At 43.3% G+C, this 17,291-nt stretch overlaps 1 protein-coding gene across 1 annotated transcript; it reads right to left on the reverse strand.

The window, feature by feature from the left end:
- Window positions 1–10,543: 10,543 nt before the first annotated feature.
- LOC126069444 (melanoma-associated antigen B10-like) lies at window positions 10,544–11,539 on the reverse strand. The gene has a single exon (XM_049872890.1). It carries the CDS (start codon window positions 11,537–11,539, stop codon window positions 10,544–10,546), a length of 996 nt encoding a protein of 331 aa, XP_049728847.1.
- Window positions 11,540–17,291: the final 5,752 nt, after the last annotated feature.

Raw genomic sequence — 17,291 nt, forward strand, 5'->3', positions numbered from 1 at the left:
ATATACAAAAGGAGGAAACATATTTATGAGGCAAGCATTACCCTGATACCAAAGCAAGACAAAGATACCACAATAAAATAAAACTACAGACTTTGTGAATATAGATGCAACCCAACCTTAAACAAAATACTTGCAAATTGAATCCAACAGCACATTAAAAGGATTATATGCCATGACCAAGAGGGATTTATTCCAGGAAAGCAAAGGTGGCTCAACATAAGAAAATCAATCAATGTAATATACTACATAATAGAACAAGGAGAAAAATGATCATCTCAATAGACGCAGAAAAAGCATTTGACAAAATTCAACACCCTTTCATGATAAAAAACACTCAGCAAAATAGGAATAGAAGGGAGATTCATCAAACTGGTGAAAGGCATTTCTGAAAAAAAAACACGGGTAGCATCATGCTCAAGGTGAAAGGCTGAAAACGTTTCCCCTAAGACAAAGAACAAGATAAGAAGCACTGCTATTCAACACTGTACTGAAAGTTCTCACCAGAGCAATTAGGCAAGAAAAAAGTAATGAAAGACATCCAGAATGGAAAGGAAGAAATATAACTATTTCTATTCACAGATGATGTGATTTTATTATATAGAAAATCCCATAGAGTCCACACACACAGAGAAAACCTACCAGAGCTAACAAATCAATCAGTAAAGTTTCAAGGTACAAGATCAACAAACAATAATCAGTTGTGTTTCTATTCACCAGCAATGAACATTCTGAAAAAGAAATTAAGAAAATGATTCAATTTACAGTAGCATTTAAAAGAACAAACTACCTAGGCACTGGGTTTTTTGGGTACCTAGGAATAAATTTAGGAATAAATTTAATCTAGGAGGTGTAAATGTAAATTAAATCCACAAAGAGATGCCATTACACATCTACAGAATGGCTAAAATAAAAATTTTCTGAAAATATTAAGTGTTGGTGAGGCTGTGGAGCAACTGCCTCTATAATACATTCATAATGAGAATGTAAAATTTCAAGGTCACTGAAAAACAATCTATTAGTTTTGTATAAATTAAACATACACTTACCATATGATCAACAGGTCACTCCTGAATATTTATCCTAAATGAAAACTATTCATAGAAGCTTCATTTGTAATAGTCAAAAACTAGACACAACCCAAATATCTTTCAACAGATGAATGGATAAGCGGACTGTGTTACATTTATACAATGGGACACACCAATAGGAAGCAACAGACTATTGATACAAACAACAACTTGTATGAATCTCAAGGACATTTTGCTGAGTGAAAAAAAAAAGCCTATGAGGTATGATTCCATTTATATAAAATTCTCAAAATGACAGAATTACAGTAAGGTAAAAGATCAGGCACAAAAGATCAGTGATTACCAGGAAAGTATGATTACAAAGGGGTCATAGCAGGACATTTCTTTAGGGTATTGGAACACTCTGACTAAAATCTATACATGGGACAAAATTTCATAAAACTACACCAAACAAGATAACATGAAACGAAATAGTACAACAACAACAAAAGCAACAAGTGAATATTAAAACTGATTAAATCCAAATTAGACTGCAGTTTAGTTAATAATATTTCTGAACTTTGGTACTATCATATCATTATGTAAGCTGGGTACTATAGCACTGTTTTTTGGTTTTTTTTTAGAGTTATTTAAGTTGGTATCTTTGGAGTAAGCAGGGAGAAAAGTACACAGGAACTCTCTGTATTGTATTTGCAATTTCTGTATAAATCTACAATACTTTTAAACAGTTTAAGGATTTCTAGTTTCATCTCCAACATCTAAAGAGCTTGTAAGTTATCACTTCCATCTTTGCAACAAGAAATAGAAAAACTGAAAATCAATGACTTTCCTTGTACTCATCAGAGAACAGAGGTCAGAAGGCAAATTTCCACCTTGAAATCTGGAGCATCCAGAGAGATAATAACAGATCTGCTAACTTGGAGCAGAAGTCATTGGAAGGCATAGAGGTAGGACCAGTTACTTTACTAGTAACGTTGACGATTTGCTGGAGACTGAATCTGGACTGGTATGAGACTACGAAACTCCTGAATACTGAAATCACAGAAGGGACCCCAAAATTTTTAGGCTTTCCGTCTAGGAACCTCACCAGATTTTCATGATAAGGATCTGAGAAAAAGTCCCTGGTGGCTTTGGCAGGAGGAGGGGGAAGAATAACCATTGTCTAATCCTCCCAGATTCTTCTCCATAATAAAGGCCTACTCTCCAGGGTTCAGCACTGGGTTCTCCAGTGTAATTCAGAAACTTTACCCCACCTAGGGGAAAGAATTTCTACCCCAGTCTAAAAAACCAAACCCTTTGCCATCCAGTGGATTCCAACTCATAGCGACCCCTTCAAAAGAAGCCCTGGTGGTGCATGGGTTAAGTGCTAGGCAGTTAACAAAAAGGTTCAAACCCACCTGCCACTCCACAAGAGAAAGATGTGGCAGTCTGCTTCCTTGAAGATTACAGCCTAGGAAACCTCATGGGGCAGTTGTACTCTGTCCTATAGGGTTACTCTGAGTCAGAATTCACTTGACAGCAAGGGGTTTGGTTTTTTTTTTTGTTGTTGTTGTTGTTCTAGCCCTTAAGCATTCCTGTCTCATCCAAGGCGGAAAAAAATACCAACACATACACAGTAGACAGGGGATAGGGCTCTAAAGAAGTAGATTAGGAATGGTGGAGCCAGAGAGGAAGCAGAGGCCAGGGAGAGTGGGAGTAAGTGGCAAACTATACTCCTAGAGGAGGGACAGAAACACTTGTGATGGCCACACTCCCTGGACACAGGCCTATGAAAATACTGAGATTTAATTGGAACTTTATAGAACCCTGTCCTATACTCTACCACCAGAGCAGCAAACCTCCAGTATAATAGCGATGAATTACAGCTGAAAGAGCTGCGAAATACAGATGCTTTCTGAGGAACACTACAAAGAGAAGCCCTAAAACTACAAAGAGAAGCCCTAAAGCAAAGAGGAGAAACAAAGGAAAGACAGGAATTTGAAGCCTCTGATACCTGTAGCTACAACAAACGTTAAACAGAGGCCAACTCCTAACCACATTAGCATAAATTCTCACCCTAAAGGCATATTTCCCTCTGTACCTAACGCTGATATATGTCTGGCTTTCAAGAAAAATTTGGGGTTCAAGAAAAAATTACAAGACATACCAAAAAGATTAGTATAGATTAAAAAAACAGATGAATAAATACAGAAATAATTATATATGTACATTACATACATTTGCATATATGTGCGTATATTTTGCAAGGTCTATCTGTTGAGAGGGCTTAGAAGCAACAAGACTCTAGTAGCAATAGAACAATTTGAGCAACAAAATTAATAACTTAATACTGGATTATAACCTAAGTATAAAATAAATATTCATGAATCTATACTTCTATAAATAAATGATTGGATAAACACATAAGTGGGGAAAAACAGACAAATATTTAACACAGAAGAATTCCAAATAATTTTTATAGATACTCCACCCTCAAGGAAGTGGAGCATAACTCCGCACTTCTTAAGCATGGGCTGAGCATAGCAACTTTCTTCCAAAGAACACACTTTGGAAAGGGGAAAAAAGAGTAACTTTACAGTGCAGAAACCTGACAAACAGTACCTCAGCCAGGTAATCAAAGTGAACACAATCAGTGATAAGTCATAGTGATGGTATGTACCCTTAATACAATGTGATGCAAGTGGCACTTTACTCGTGTGGTCTTCCCCCAAAAAACACATAACACAAGTCTAATCATGAGAAAAACATCAAGCAAATCTCAACTGAAGGGCATTCTACAAAATACCTGATTCCCCTAAACTGTCAAGGATATCAAAAACAAGGAAATCTGAGAAACTGTCACAGTCTAGACGAGCCTAAGGAGAAATGATCCCGGGACAGAAAAAGGATATTGGGGGAGGAGGGAACAAAAAAAAACTTCAGATACCTGACTAAAATATACCCAAAAAACTCACTGTCTTCCAGTTGATTCCGACTCACAGCAATCACACAAGACAGATTAGAACTGCCGTGTCAGGTTTCCAAGGCTGTAACTCTTTACTGAAGCAGACTGTCACATCTTTCTCCCAAGGATCGAGGAGCGGCTGGTGAGTCCATTAAGGGTACTTTCGGTTAGCAGCCGAGCACTTTAACCATGGCACTATCAGGGTTCCTGGACTAAAGTATAAACTTTAGTTAATAATAATGTATCAGTATGGTTCATTACTTGTGACAAATTTATCATATTAACGTAAGATTCCAACAGTAGGAGAAAGTAGGAGCTGGGTATACAGGAACACTCTGTACTATCCCTGCAACTTTTCTGTGAATCTAAAACATTGTAAACTAATAAGCTTATTTAAAAACAAAGGGTTTTCAATAAACATGAATACTGCAACTTGTAGTACACATGACTAGTGTTCATCAATATACAGTATTTCACATTCGGCCACCCCTGCCTGGACCCTCCCAAGGCTGGCAGCAGGGGCGGAGCTCTGTGATGGCCTTCTCTGCTTTGGTGTAAATGGTCCTTCAGACCTTGCCCCGGGTCTCAACTTTACTTCTGATAGGGCCTGAGAATCCTCCCTGTGCTGGCCTGAGGACAACACCCTGGGTCAAGCCCTCATGTCCTTGAGTCCCCACAGGGGGAATTCAGAGAGCACAAAATCAGGTGATACCTGCTGGGGATTCAAAGCAGTGGCAGGACTCTGTACGGCCCTCTCCATCTGGGGTGGCCATCAACGATCCCCGCAAACCTCACCCAGGGTCTTTATCTTACCTCCTAGACTCCCTTTCTGCTGACTTGATGCTTCTCGCTCACAGCTCAGTCCTTATTTCCCTGAGACACCAGAGGCGAAAGTCAGGGGAAGCCACTTCCTGCCACCCTTGCCTGCAGCCTCCCAGGGCCGGCAGCTGAGGCTGAGCTCAGAGCAGCTCCCCTTGTTCTAGAGGAGGAAAAGTACCCAAGGTTCTCACTCAGGTGTCTGACTTTGACTTCTGGCCATGCCAGGACGCCTCCCTCTGCTGAACTGAGTCTCTAAACTTAGAGGAAGGTCCATTGTACTCCCTCACCCCGCCCGCCGCCCCCCACGGCAAACACACACACTGCGGCCCCCACCCCCAGCCACCAGAGGGTGAAATGAAGGGGTATCTGAGTTTAACAGTCATGCCTGGGCCGCCCGAGGAAGACACCAGGAGCAGGGATCTGTGCGGCTTCTGCTGTTCTACAGTGGATGGTTCTCGCAGACTTGCTTCAGGGTGTTCACCTTTATGTCTCTTAGGGCCTGAGGTCCTCCTGAGATCCTTACCACTGCTGGTCTGATGCTGACACTCTGGTCCAGTGCTTTCAACTTGCAGTGAAAGGTGATAACACATTTTACTACAGATCATGTAATGCCATTGGGAGCAACCGGTACAGAGTATTATTATTTTTTAATTCAATCAAGTCAGGGCTATTAACAATAATAAAGACAGAGCTTTGGACTCACATATGCCCACAACCCCCAGACAGTTTAACAGTGGGCTGCATCATCTCCAGTGGTACCCATTCTCCCTGTAAAATGTTTACATCTTGGGCCAGCCCCCTACCCAGGCAGTATCTGGTGACAATAATGAGAAGAACACAAAGTTACACTGCCTGACAGTGGGTACGGGGGATTCCAAGGTAGAATGGGGTATCAAGCATGCCTCTAGTCTTTTCATCCAGTAGATTGGCCCACTCAGATCACCCCACAACTTCAGGCTGGTAATGATGATTCAGAGATTTCCAAAGCCTATTCATGTAGTTTGTACAGGACCCACCAAAAGACTCCCCACCTTCTCTTCTTTTGATCTCTCCAACACCCTATGTGGAACTCTGAATTCTGAACCCTGACTGCCGTCTGCCTAGGGCTCTCTGGACTTGGTTTTGCACATGGTCTCTCTCATCGACTCTGGAAACTGATCTCTCCCTCAGGTCCTTCTAGTTGAGGGCGTCCTATCTGGACCCATTCTCAGGCACCTGGTCATCCTGACCAAATTCTTGGTTCTCCAAGTAAAGGCAAATGTCAGTTGACATTTGAAAACTTTGAAGATATGCCCAAAGAATCCTGATACTCATATATCACTGCAGAAATCCTGCTTTATATGGGTGAGGGATGAAGTTAGTTTTCTGCTCAACCTGATTAGGAAACAGGGAAATACAAACTAAAATAAGAGTGAGGCAGTATATTTTCACCCAGAAGTTTGACCAAAGTTTAAAAGGTTGATAAAATAAAATGCCTGTGAGAGTGTAGGTTATTCACATATATTAATATGTGAAAATATGAATTGGTGCAGTTTTATTGGAACAGAATTTCAGCAACATTTATAAACATTTACAACCCTCACATGCTTTCCACTTTAATCCAATTTGCACTTTGCTATATCTTTCCTATAAGAAACATGTGCATTTGTCCAAGAATTCACGTCCAACTGTTGATTTCAGCTCTATTAACCACAGTAACAAATGGGAAACAACTGATGGAGAAGAATGGTTAAACTAATTATGGCACATACACACTTAGGAATTCTAGAGAGTATTTAAAAGAGTGAGGTAGCTCTATACATGCTGTCACTGAAAGATCCTGCGTTCTTTTTATTAAGCGAGAAGCATAAGAGGCAGAACAATATGTACATTGTTCTCCATGTATGTTAGAAACTCACGATGTATTTTTATAGCACTGCTATGTAAGAAAAGAAACCCTGGTGGCACAGTGGTTAAGAGTTCGGCCGCTAACCAAAAGGTCACCAGTTCGAATCCACCAGGTGCTCCTTGGAAACCCTATGGGGCAGTTCTACTCTGTCCTACAGGGTCACTATGAGTCGGAATTGACTTGATGGCAATAGGAATGTTGTTTCCCCATGAACTCAGTAAGGAAAGCAAGACACAGTGGGATAAGCCTTTACAGTGTCTCCCATAAGCTGCTACATAGTAGATGCTCAATAAAGAACATTATACCTTGTCATAACAGCAGACCTCTTGAAACTTGGAGAAATTTTTGAGAAGGCCAAAGTGTTTTTGCAATTCACCAAATTTTACCAGTGCATACCATGTGACCAAAAAAAAAAAAAAGCCAAACAAACCAAACCCATTGCCTTCGAGTCAATTCCAACACATAGCAACCCTACAGCTCCTTTTTCTTTTTGGGGGGAGGGTTATGTGACAGTTGTTTTTAAATACAGGACTACACCAATTTCCAAAAGGCCCCCGTAAATCACATCAATAAGGATTCACCCTTCCTCTCTCAACAGCATCTTTCTGCACCACCCTTTACAATAACCTCTATAATCTCAATAAACTGAGAATTTTCTTCTTCCTTTGCGTGCATGGTCAAAATTTACCTTGTAAGTCTCTGCTACTATCACTTGATGACCAGTCTAAACACTTCAACAGGTGCAATTAGGCACACTAAGAAACGAGAATTTTCTCCTGGACCAGAAACAGACAAGAGTCAGGGGAAGAAAGGTAAATTTTCTTTCTTTTTTTTTTTTTTTACTGGTTCATATCCAAGCTAGTATGACTGCTGAAGAAACATTTTCTACCTCCCTGATAGGCGAATTTTGCTCCACAAAGATTCCCATGCCCTTATCTCTGGAAGCGATGGATATGTTATGTTACATGACCAAAGGAAAGTTGCAGCTATAATTAAGGTTAGGAAAGCAAAACTTAAAAACAGGGATATTATACCAGATTGTCCTCTTGGGGATCCCTGGTGGTACAGCCATGGCTGGTAACCAGAAGGTTGGCAGTTTGAATCCTCCAGTAGCTCCTTGGAAACCCGATGAGACAGTTTCTGCTCTGTCCTATAGGATCGCTATGAGTTGGAATCAACCCAACTGCAACGGTTTGGTTTTTTGGTATCCTGGTGGGTCCAATGTAATCACATGATCTCTTACAAGAAGGCTGGGGCAGGACAGGGATGCAGCAGAGGGGGAAGCTTCAGGATGATTCAACAATCTATTACTGATTCAAGATGTAGGGGCCTGTGTACAAGGACTGGAGAGAGGTCCCTAGGAAGTATGGGACCAGGTGATAGCCAACAAGGAAACAGGTCCTAGTCTTCTAAGTCCAAAGAAGTAATTCTCCCAAAGAGCTGAATTCCAGAAACAACCCGAATGAGCTTGGGAGGGAATTCTTCCTAGGGTCTCCCAGAAAGAGCCCAGCCAGCCAGTAGCTTTATTTGAGCCTTTGAAACCCAGAGCAGAGAAACCAGCAGAACCTACCCAGACGTCTAACCTACAGAAATGTGACATAATAATGTGTGTTGTGGTAAGATGGAAACCCTGCTGGCATAGTGGTTAAGTGCTATGGCTGCTAACCAAAAGGTCGGCAGTTGAAACCCACCAGGTGCTCCTTAGAAACCCTATGGGACAGTTCTATTCTGTCCTATAGGGTCGCTATGAGTAGGAATCGACCCGATGGGAATGGGTTTTTGGGTTTTGTGGTAAGGCACTAAATTTGTGGTAATTCAATGTAAAAAAAAAAAAAAGAAGAAAACTACTACATCCTCTTGGAAGGATGCAAGAGTTCATAGGAATGCAGCCTCTGTAGATGGTTGCTATACCATGATTTCCTTGGCCCTTTGTCATCTACCACTTATGAGGGAATCATTGGTTCTTGATAAATTTGCTGATTATTCTGTGTATGTATTCAGTGGCCAGCCTCAAATACAACCTCCTTTCTTTCTAACCTCATCTGCTTTCTGAAACTCCCTCTGTAACTTTAGGGTTAAGATATATCCTTAAACTAGGAGATGCTGTGCCGAATCAGACTCTATTTACAAGCTGATTTGGAAAACAACTTTGAGAGTGTTGGAGATATTCAGAAGAATGGGCAGCTGTCTAAACTTCACTGCCAAAGTGAAGTTATGTGGAAGAGTTTTTTTTTTTTAATCAGAGGAGTTGCATGGTGAGGGATGGGACAGGAAGGGGAAGGCTATAGGGAGTTGGATGTTCTAAGTTTGGAGTCTTCCTCAGCTGGACGCAACTCGAAGCTCCTAGAATTTGGGTCAAGGACTACCTCCTTTCCACCATTCCCACCTCCCTTCCAACTAAACCACCCTATATGCATTTATTTCACCCCCAGCAAAAATAAATTCCTTCCTTAGAGTTGGCTAAACTAGTCAAGATACTTAAAATGCTCTTTTAATGGAGTGGGCTCTGCTTCTCCTGGGCCAGAGCAAAAATTGCCAACCCAGTAGCTTCTCAGCATCTGACCTCAAGTGACCATCACCTTTTTTTCTCAAAATCTCCCTAAAGATGATGCATCTGAATCACATAGTTTGTGCATTGTATTCAATCACACCAATAGCTCAGGATACCTTCCCTTCTTGCCCCAGGTCAAGAATTCTAATTTTCCATGTTACCAAAGTAACTGCTAAAAGCACTTTCCCATTCTATTTGAGAGGCTTTGGTCTCTCAACTCTGAGACATGCCATCTGAGTGGCTGTCTCCTGCTGACACCTCATCTTACCTCCCTCCAACTTAACATAAAATTAACTAACCCTGAAGGATACGCAGCTTTCCAAGCCCCCAATTCCCTTGCTTCATGGCATTAGGTCCCTGGATGGTTCAAGTAGATTTCGATAGGCTGCTAACCTGAAGATTGGAGGTTCAAACCCACCCAGCGACACTGCGGAAGAAAGGCCTGGCAATCTGCTTCTGTAAAAATCACAGCCAAGAAAACCCCATGGAGAAGATCTACTCTGTGACACATGAAGCCACTGTGAGTAGGAATCAACTCGACTATAAACCGTCCTTCACAGCATTTACACCTGGCTGCTTTCATCTGGGTCTCCATCTCTTCACACCTTCTTATTTGTCCTTTAAGTCATAGGATTTATCTCACCATTCTCCTTAAATGATAACTGCTCCTAGACTCTAGAACTCTATGGGCAGAGGCTGGGTCTTGCTTATCCTAGCATTTTCAGTACTATCATGGAGCCTTCCAAATAACAGATGCTCAACTAATGTTTGAGGAATAACAGAGCCAGTGAGCAAGAAGTCCAATTTATTAGGATGTAATTTTTCTACATTCTTGAATATGCTAAGCATATTCAGGTATACATCTTTTAATATTACAGAACAATAGAAGTGATAAGTGAAACCGTGAATTTATCATCTTTTACTTTGTTTTTCTTTATATCTTGATGCCAATTATTTTACTGCTGAGTTCTTTCACATTTCCAAGGAAATGCCTTTTCTGATGTTATCTTATTCCAGATGACTAAATAAGACGGAACATTTCCTAAACTGTTTTACAGAAGAATAAAACTCTTACTCTTAGGACTCATACACAGCAATATTTGACCAATCCCATTCAGAAACTCCAATGCTAATTAGACTTTCTATTAAAAGCAACAGCATTTTTTCAAAAAAGTGTTCAAGACACCACACAGAACAGGAACACAAAGATGATAAACACTGTGCTGCCTCCAACTCAACCCAACCCCCCCCCTCAGCTACTTAGAATGTTGACTGCCATCTTCAAACACAAAGTGAAGAATCTTCTTTAGATTTCACTTGGGAGAGGAGGAGATGCTGGATATGGCCCTGGCACGTGCCTGAGCCATGGCACTAATTTGAGCCCTGGCAGCAACTCTGGCTTGGGCTCTCTCTTCCTCATCCTTCACGGCCTCTTCAAAGCAGGATGGAAAGGCACTAGGCGTGGTGTCACAGATCTTGGCCACAAACTCCAGGACTTTCATCTTGCTTGTTTCAGCATGGGATCTGGGACCCCACAGGAATTCGTAGTGTAGAGGATCACTGTTGGGCATCTGCCGGTACTCCAGGTACTTTTGCTTCACCATATCCCTGGTGATGAGCCTCCTGGGCTCCCCAAAGATGAAATGATTCCTGCCAGCATATAACCCAATCACATTCAACATTTCCCAGACTTGCTCCTCAGTGGCGTGGTTGCCATTTATGAAAATAATGCCCAGAACAGTCATCAGGATGCCGGTCGTGGGCACACCTATGTCATCACTCAGCCTCTCGTCGTAGGTTAATTCCAATTTGTTGACGAGGACATAGATGTGCCTGTTATGGTCCATTTTCCTCAAGTCAAGGCCAAAGACCAGCTCCAGGTGCTCAGAGGCTCTTCTAAGGATCTCAGAGAATTGGTTCTTGTACCTTTGGATTACATTTCTCAGCATATCTGCCTTCTTAATGGGCTCTTTCATTTGATACTTGTGCAGCAGGTAATGTACCATTATAACCACCTTCCTTTCTACAGTGTGTCTGCGCAAGTGCTCAATGGTGGGCTGGACCTGCCTAGAGCTTGGACTTACTTGGTAGCTGGCACCTTCATTAGCTCTTGTGTATGAAACAGCTCCATCAGAAGTGATGGTGGGATTGATATGTGACAAAGCGGCTGGCAAACGATGGGAGGAATAAGAGGTGGGCTCCTCTTCGACTGCTGCAGTGGCCTGATCACCCGCTACATCCAGTGTCTCTTCTTGGGACTGACAGCGTCTCTTATGGGCACGGAGCTTACTTTTCCGACCCCGAGGCATGATGAGTCTGGTCAGAGGCAGAGCACAGCAGCGCACCTGGAAGAGAGAGGATGAGATGGTGTACACCCCTTCGTGAGAGAGATAGCATCTTAGTTTTAATGAAGAAAATCTCTGCAGGTTTCCTTGAGGACATTGCTCTAAGAAAACACTAGGCTCCTGTTCTCTGATCAGCTAGTCCCCTGAGAACTCTATGGAAGGAATTACAGCTGCTGCCTGCCAGCTCTACCTGGGGCTTACTGGAGTGACAGCAGAGGCTGATAATGGGACCCTCTCTGTTCTAGGGTGTGGAGGGCCCTCTTAATTCACATTAAGGAGCATCATATCAACTGTTCTCAGGGACCAGACCCTGTGGAGACTTCAGTTCTGGGAGATGGGTGTTTCTCTCAGTTCACATGCAGGGACATTACCTTGACTTCTGGTCAAACCTGGGATCCCTCTGTTCTAACTTCGTTTATGCTGACCCCTCATGCCAAAGCCCTCATCTCACTGAGAGCCTGGGGGAGGAACTGAGGAGGTAACTCATCTGATCATACCTGCCTGGGGACATCCAGGTGTGACATAGTGGCAAATCTATATGGGGCCCTCTCTGTCCTGGGATAATTAGGGTTTTGGCTCCTGGTAGGGCCTAAGACTTCTCCCTCTTCTGACCTGAGACCTATTTCCTAAGAGTGATGCTCTAACATCTCTGAAACCCTTGAGGAGGAAGCTGAGGAGCCTTAGCCTAAAATATCTGCCCCAGGGTTTCTCAGCGCTGATAACTCTCTGGAACCCCTACTCTTCTGGGGCATGTGATGCCCACAGTCCTCACTCAGAGTCCTTATCTTGACTCCTGACAGTGCCTGGGACTCCTCTTTCTTCTGACCTGAGATCTATGCCCTCAGATCAAGATTTTCCACCTATCTGAAACCCAGGGTCAGAGTGAAGGGCCACCTTATCCTGCCACACTTGCCTGAGGTCTCCCAGGGCTGACAGTAGTGTCAGGCAGGTAGGGTATATATTACTCTCTCTTTTCTCGGGTGAGTAATTCCTTCAATTCTTAGGTTCTTTACCTTGACTCTTCCCCTCGTGTACCATGTCCCCTCTCCTCTAATGCTTGGGCTGCACGCCTGAGACCAGAAGCCTCACCTTCCAGAAACACCCCTATCTATGAAGTGAGGGGGTATCTCAGACTGACAGCCCTGCATCGGACATCCCAGAGCTGAGGAGGGACAGGACTCTGAGGGGTTCCATCTGTTCTGGGGTGAGTGGTCCTTTCAGTCCTCAGGTCCCTCATCATTACTCCTCAACCTGACAGACTGGTACCCTCCTTCCACAGACCGGAAGCCTATTCCAATCAGATAAAGGCCCTCATCTCCCTGATATGCTGGAGGGGGCAGTCAGGCGGCACTCACACTGAGTGAGCTGTTTAGGGCCTCTAAGGGCTGATCAAGGTCAGGGCCTGACTCTGTGCCCCATTCTTCTGTGTAGGTGATCCTCTGAGTCCTTGCTCAGGGTCCTCACAATGACTGCTGGAAGAGCTTGGGACCCCTTCCTCTAATGTCCTGAGGCTTCCCCTCTCAGACCTAAGACCTCCACTCTCTGAGATCCCTTAAGCACAAAGTGAGGCTATGCCTCAGTCTCGCAACCCCGCCCAAGGGCTCCCAGAGAGAACAGTGGGGGTGGAGCTGTGTTGGGCCAGATTTATTCCTGATTCGGAGTTTCCCTCAGACCTCACTCAGTATCTTTACCTTCCCTCTGGCAAGTCTGGAACTCCTCCCTCTGCCGACCTGACACCATCCTCCTCCCCTCAAACTAAGACCTTCAATTCCCTGAGACACCAGAGACAGATCACGGAGCCTCACATCCTTCCACCCTCACCTGGCCTTCCCGTGGCAGATAGTATGGGCGGGGTCTTAAAGGCTCCGTCTATTCTGAGGGGAGTGGTTTCGTCAGACCTCACATAGCATCCTCACCTTTACTTATGTGAGGGCTTGGAACCCATTCCTACACTAGTCTGAAGCTGAAACCCTTGTCCAAAGCCCTGATCTCTTTAAGTTCCCTCAGGGGGAATCCAGAGGCGCTCAGAAGTTGCTACTTCAGGCTACTTCTGTGCGGTCCAGTCACTGCTGAACTCTGTGGGCGCCCCTCCCAATATAAAGAGAGGGCGTCCCCTCAAACCTCACTCTGGAACTTTACCTTACTCCCACACAGCCTGAAACACCTCCCTAAGCCAACCTCGTGCCGCCACAGCAAATCCTTTACTTCAGTCAGACACTAGAGGAGGAGCTCAAGGTGCGTCACTTCCGCTCGCCCTCCCGTGGGGTCTCTCAGGGCTGACAGCAGAGACGGGTTATGCGCAGCCGCGTCTATTCTGGGTGAATGGTTCGCTCAGACCTCGCTCATAGTCCTTTGTTGTACTTATATTAGGGTCTGAGACCTTTCCCTCTGCTAGCCTGAAGTGGACACCCTGGTCCAATGCCTTCAACTCATTGAGCTCTCCCAGAGATAATTCAGAGGGCACTCAGAGGGCAATGGGGGGAAAACCCTGGTGGTGTAGTAGTAGTTAAGAGCTACGGCGGCTCACCAAAAAGGTTGGCAGTTCGAATCCACCAGGCTCTCCTTGGAAACTGTATGAGGCAGTTCTGTTCTGTCCTATAGGGTCGCTATGAGTCCGAATGGACTCGGCAATGGGTTTGCTTTTGTTTTGTTTTGTTTTTCCAGAGAACCGTATTACAAGGGATCCCTGGCTGAGCCTGCCAGGGCTGAAAAAAGCGGTGGGACTCTGTGAGGACCCTCCAGTCTGGAGTAGGCAGTGCCCTGAAACCTCAATTCCAGGCAGGACCTGGAAATCCTCCCTCAGCTATCCTGACACAACGACCTTAAGACCAATGTCTTCACTTCCTTGGCACCCCAGGGGCAGAAGGCAGGGGAGGCCACTTCCAGTCACCCTTTCCTTGGGTTTCCAAGGGCTGACTGGAGTGGTGGGGCTCTGTATTGCCCTCTCTGTTCTGAGGTTGGTAGCTCCCTCAGACATCACTGAAGGCTCTCACCTTTACTTCTATTGGTACTTGGGAGCCCTCTTTCTGCTGACCTGAATCTGACATGATTGTCCATTTTCTCAGTTCACAGTTTATTACACTTACTACAAATCATGTGATGACTTTGGGGATAGCTGGTACAGAATCTTTACTGCTATTACTATTATTATCTTAATTTAGAGTTGGGGTTACTAGAAGAGTAAAGATAGAGTTTTGGAACCCATATATCCCAGTCACCAACAGTCAGTTTACCAAGGAACTGCACCATCTCCAATGGTCTCCACTCTCCACCTACCCTATAAATATTTCCATCGTGGGCCTGCCCCCTACTCCACTGAGTGTCTGATGCACACAGGCAAACACGCAGCCACAGCACATCCACACATTGATGTGAAAAGAACTCAGGAACCATGAAGGACAGGCTTAGTGATGATTTCATCTGGATCACTTTTCAAGATATGTCCACTGTCAATTCATTTTTTTAAAACTGTGCTAAGCATATATATAACAAAACATTTGCCATTTCAAGATTATTTACATGTACAATTCAGTGACTTTAATTGTGTTCATCACATTGTACAACTACCACCACTATCCATGTCAATTTATCCATCACCCTTAACAGAAGCCCAGTGCCCCCTAAGCAATGACTCTCTCTTTTCTCTTCCCTCCCACCCCTGATAACCACTAACAAATTTGGTCTTTATGAGTTTATTTGCAATCACTGCAGTACTTAGCCTCAGGGAATTCCCACTCCAATACCCCAGTCCTTGCAGCTGCACATCTCTCTCCACTCATTGTACCCATTGTCCTGTTTTCAATTGTCATCACTCACCAATCTCCATCACTATCATAATCCCAGTCTCAGTGGAGGTGAGCCACTGTATGCAGGGGAAGAAATATCCCTCTGGGGCAGGAATCAAAACAGCTCTCAGCCCTAGTACACTGGCAAGGGTGCATGGAACTACTAGACTCTGCAGAATCCATCAATAGCATCACTGGGTGATTCAGGGGAGTCAGCTACACGGTACCTGTCAGTGGGTAGGAGGAATCCTAAGGTAGGGTAGGTGATCAGGCATGCCTTTGGTCTACCCACTCAGATCACCATACAACTTCAGGCTGGTAATGATGAATCAGAGGCTTTCAAAGTCTATTCGGGTAGGTTGTATATAAAAAAAAAAATCCCCCTGCTGTCAAGTCAATTCCAACTCATTGCGATCCTACAGGACAAAGTAGAACTGCCCCATAGATTTTCCAAGGCGTGTCTGGTGGATTCAAACTGCCAACCTTTTGATTAGCAGACTTAGCAATTAACCACTACGCCACTGAGGTTTCCGTAGATTGTATAGGACCCTCCAAAAGACTCCCCACTTTTTTTCTTTCTGGTCTCTTCTCCACCCTGTATGAAACTGTGAATTCAGAATCCTGATAAACAGCCTGCCCTGGGCTCTCTGAAGTTGGTTTTACACATGGTCTTTCTCATTGACTCTGGAAAGTGCTGCCTCCTCCAGGTCCTCCTGATGCCCTTCACTAAATGAAAATGTTCTGTATGGACCCATTTCCTGGAACCTGGTCATTCTGACCAAGCCCTCGATTCTCTAAGGAAAGGCAAACGTCAATTGACATTTGAAAATTTTGAACCATGACCAGAGGAATTCTGATACTCACGACATCATTGTAGAAATCTCACTTTATGTTGGTGAGAGATTAAGTTAATTTTAAGCTCACCCTAACTAGAAGACAGGGAAATACAAACTACCAGGTGAGGCAATATATTTTCACTCAAAAGCCGGACCAAAATTTAGAAGGTTGATAAAATAAAATGCCTGTAACAGTGTCGGTTATTCACATATTAATATGTGAGAATACGAATTGGTACAGCTTTATGGAACAGAATTTCAACAATATTTACAAAAATTTACAATCCTCACACCTTTCCACTTTAATCCAATTTGCACTCTGCTGTCTTTCCTATAAGAAAACATGCATAATTGCCAAGAATTCATGTTCAATGATGCTCATTTCAGTTCTGTTAATTATAACAAGTGAGGAATAAATGATGTGTCCATCTGCAAGAGAATGATTGAATTAATTTTGACATGCATGCATGTATACACACACACACTTAAGAATTTTAGGAAGCAGTTAGAAAGTGAGGTAGATTGACACGTGCTAAAAAAAAAAAATTTTTTTATCATGGAAAGATCCTGCATGCTTTTTGTTCAGTGAGAAGCACAAGAGACAGAACAATATGTACGTCGTTAGCCATGTATGTTAGAAACTCACAACATATTTTTATAGCACCACTTGGTAAGAAAAATCCCAGAATAAACTTTAAAATAATGCACATAACGTTTTTAACTGTGGTTAGTTATAAGAAGGTAGCTGAATTTTGGAGAAATATAGTAAAGGAGTGGGATTGTGATTTATCCGTATTGTTAAAATTCTTTGGCAACAAGAACATATTCACTATTACCTTTGTAATTAAAATATTTAAGTAAGTCTGACAACAGAAATAGCAACTGTATATTAGTAAGATACAATAACTGCTAGTGGATGTCATGGAAAAGGCTGAAATCTGAATAGCTTAACACAACCAAAGTTTATTTCTTGTGCACATAAAACCTGATGTGTCTTGAGGGGCTCTCAGCTGTCCAGGGATCCAGGCTGCTTCCATCATATAGTTCCACACCTCAACCCCGGGCTCTACCTACATCTTTGCTGCTGGATAGAAC

The sequence above is a fragment of the Elephas maximus genome, chromosome X (assembly GCF_024166365.1).
Source record: "Elephas maximus indicus isolate mEleMax1 chromosome X, mEleMax1 primary haplotype, whole genome shotgun sequence".
Taxonomy (NCBI): domain Eukaryota; kingdom Metazoa; phylum Chordata; class Mammalia; order Proboscidea; family Elephantidae; genus Elephas; species Elephas maximus.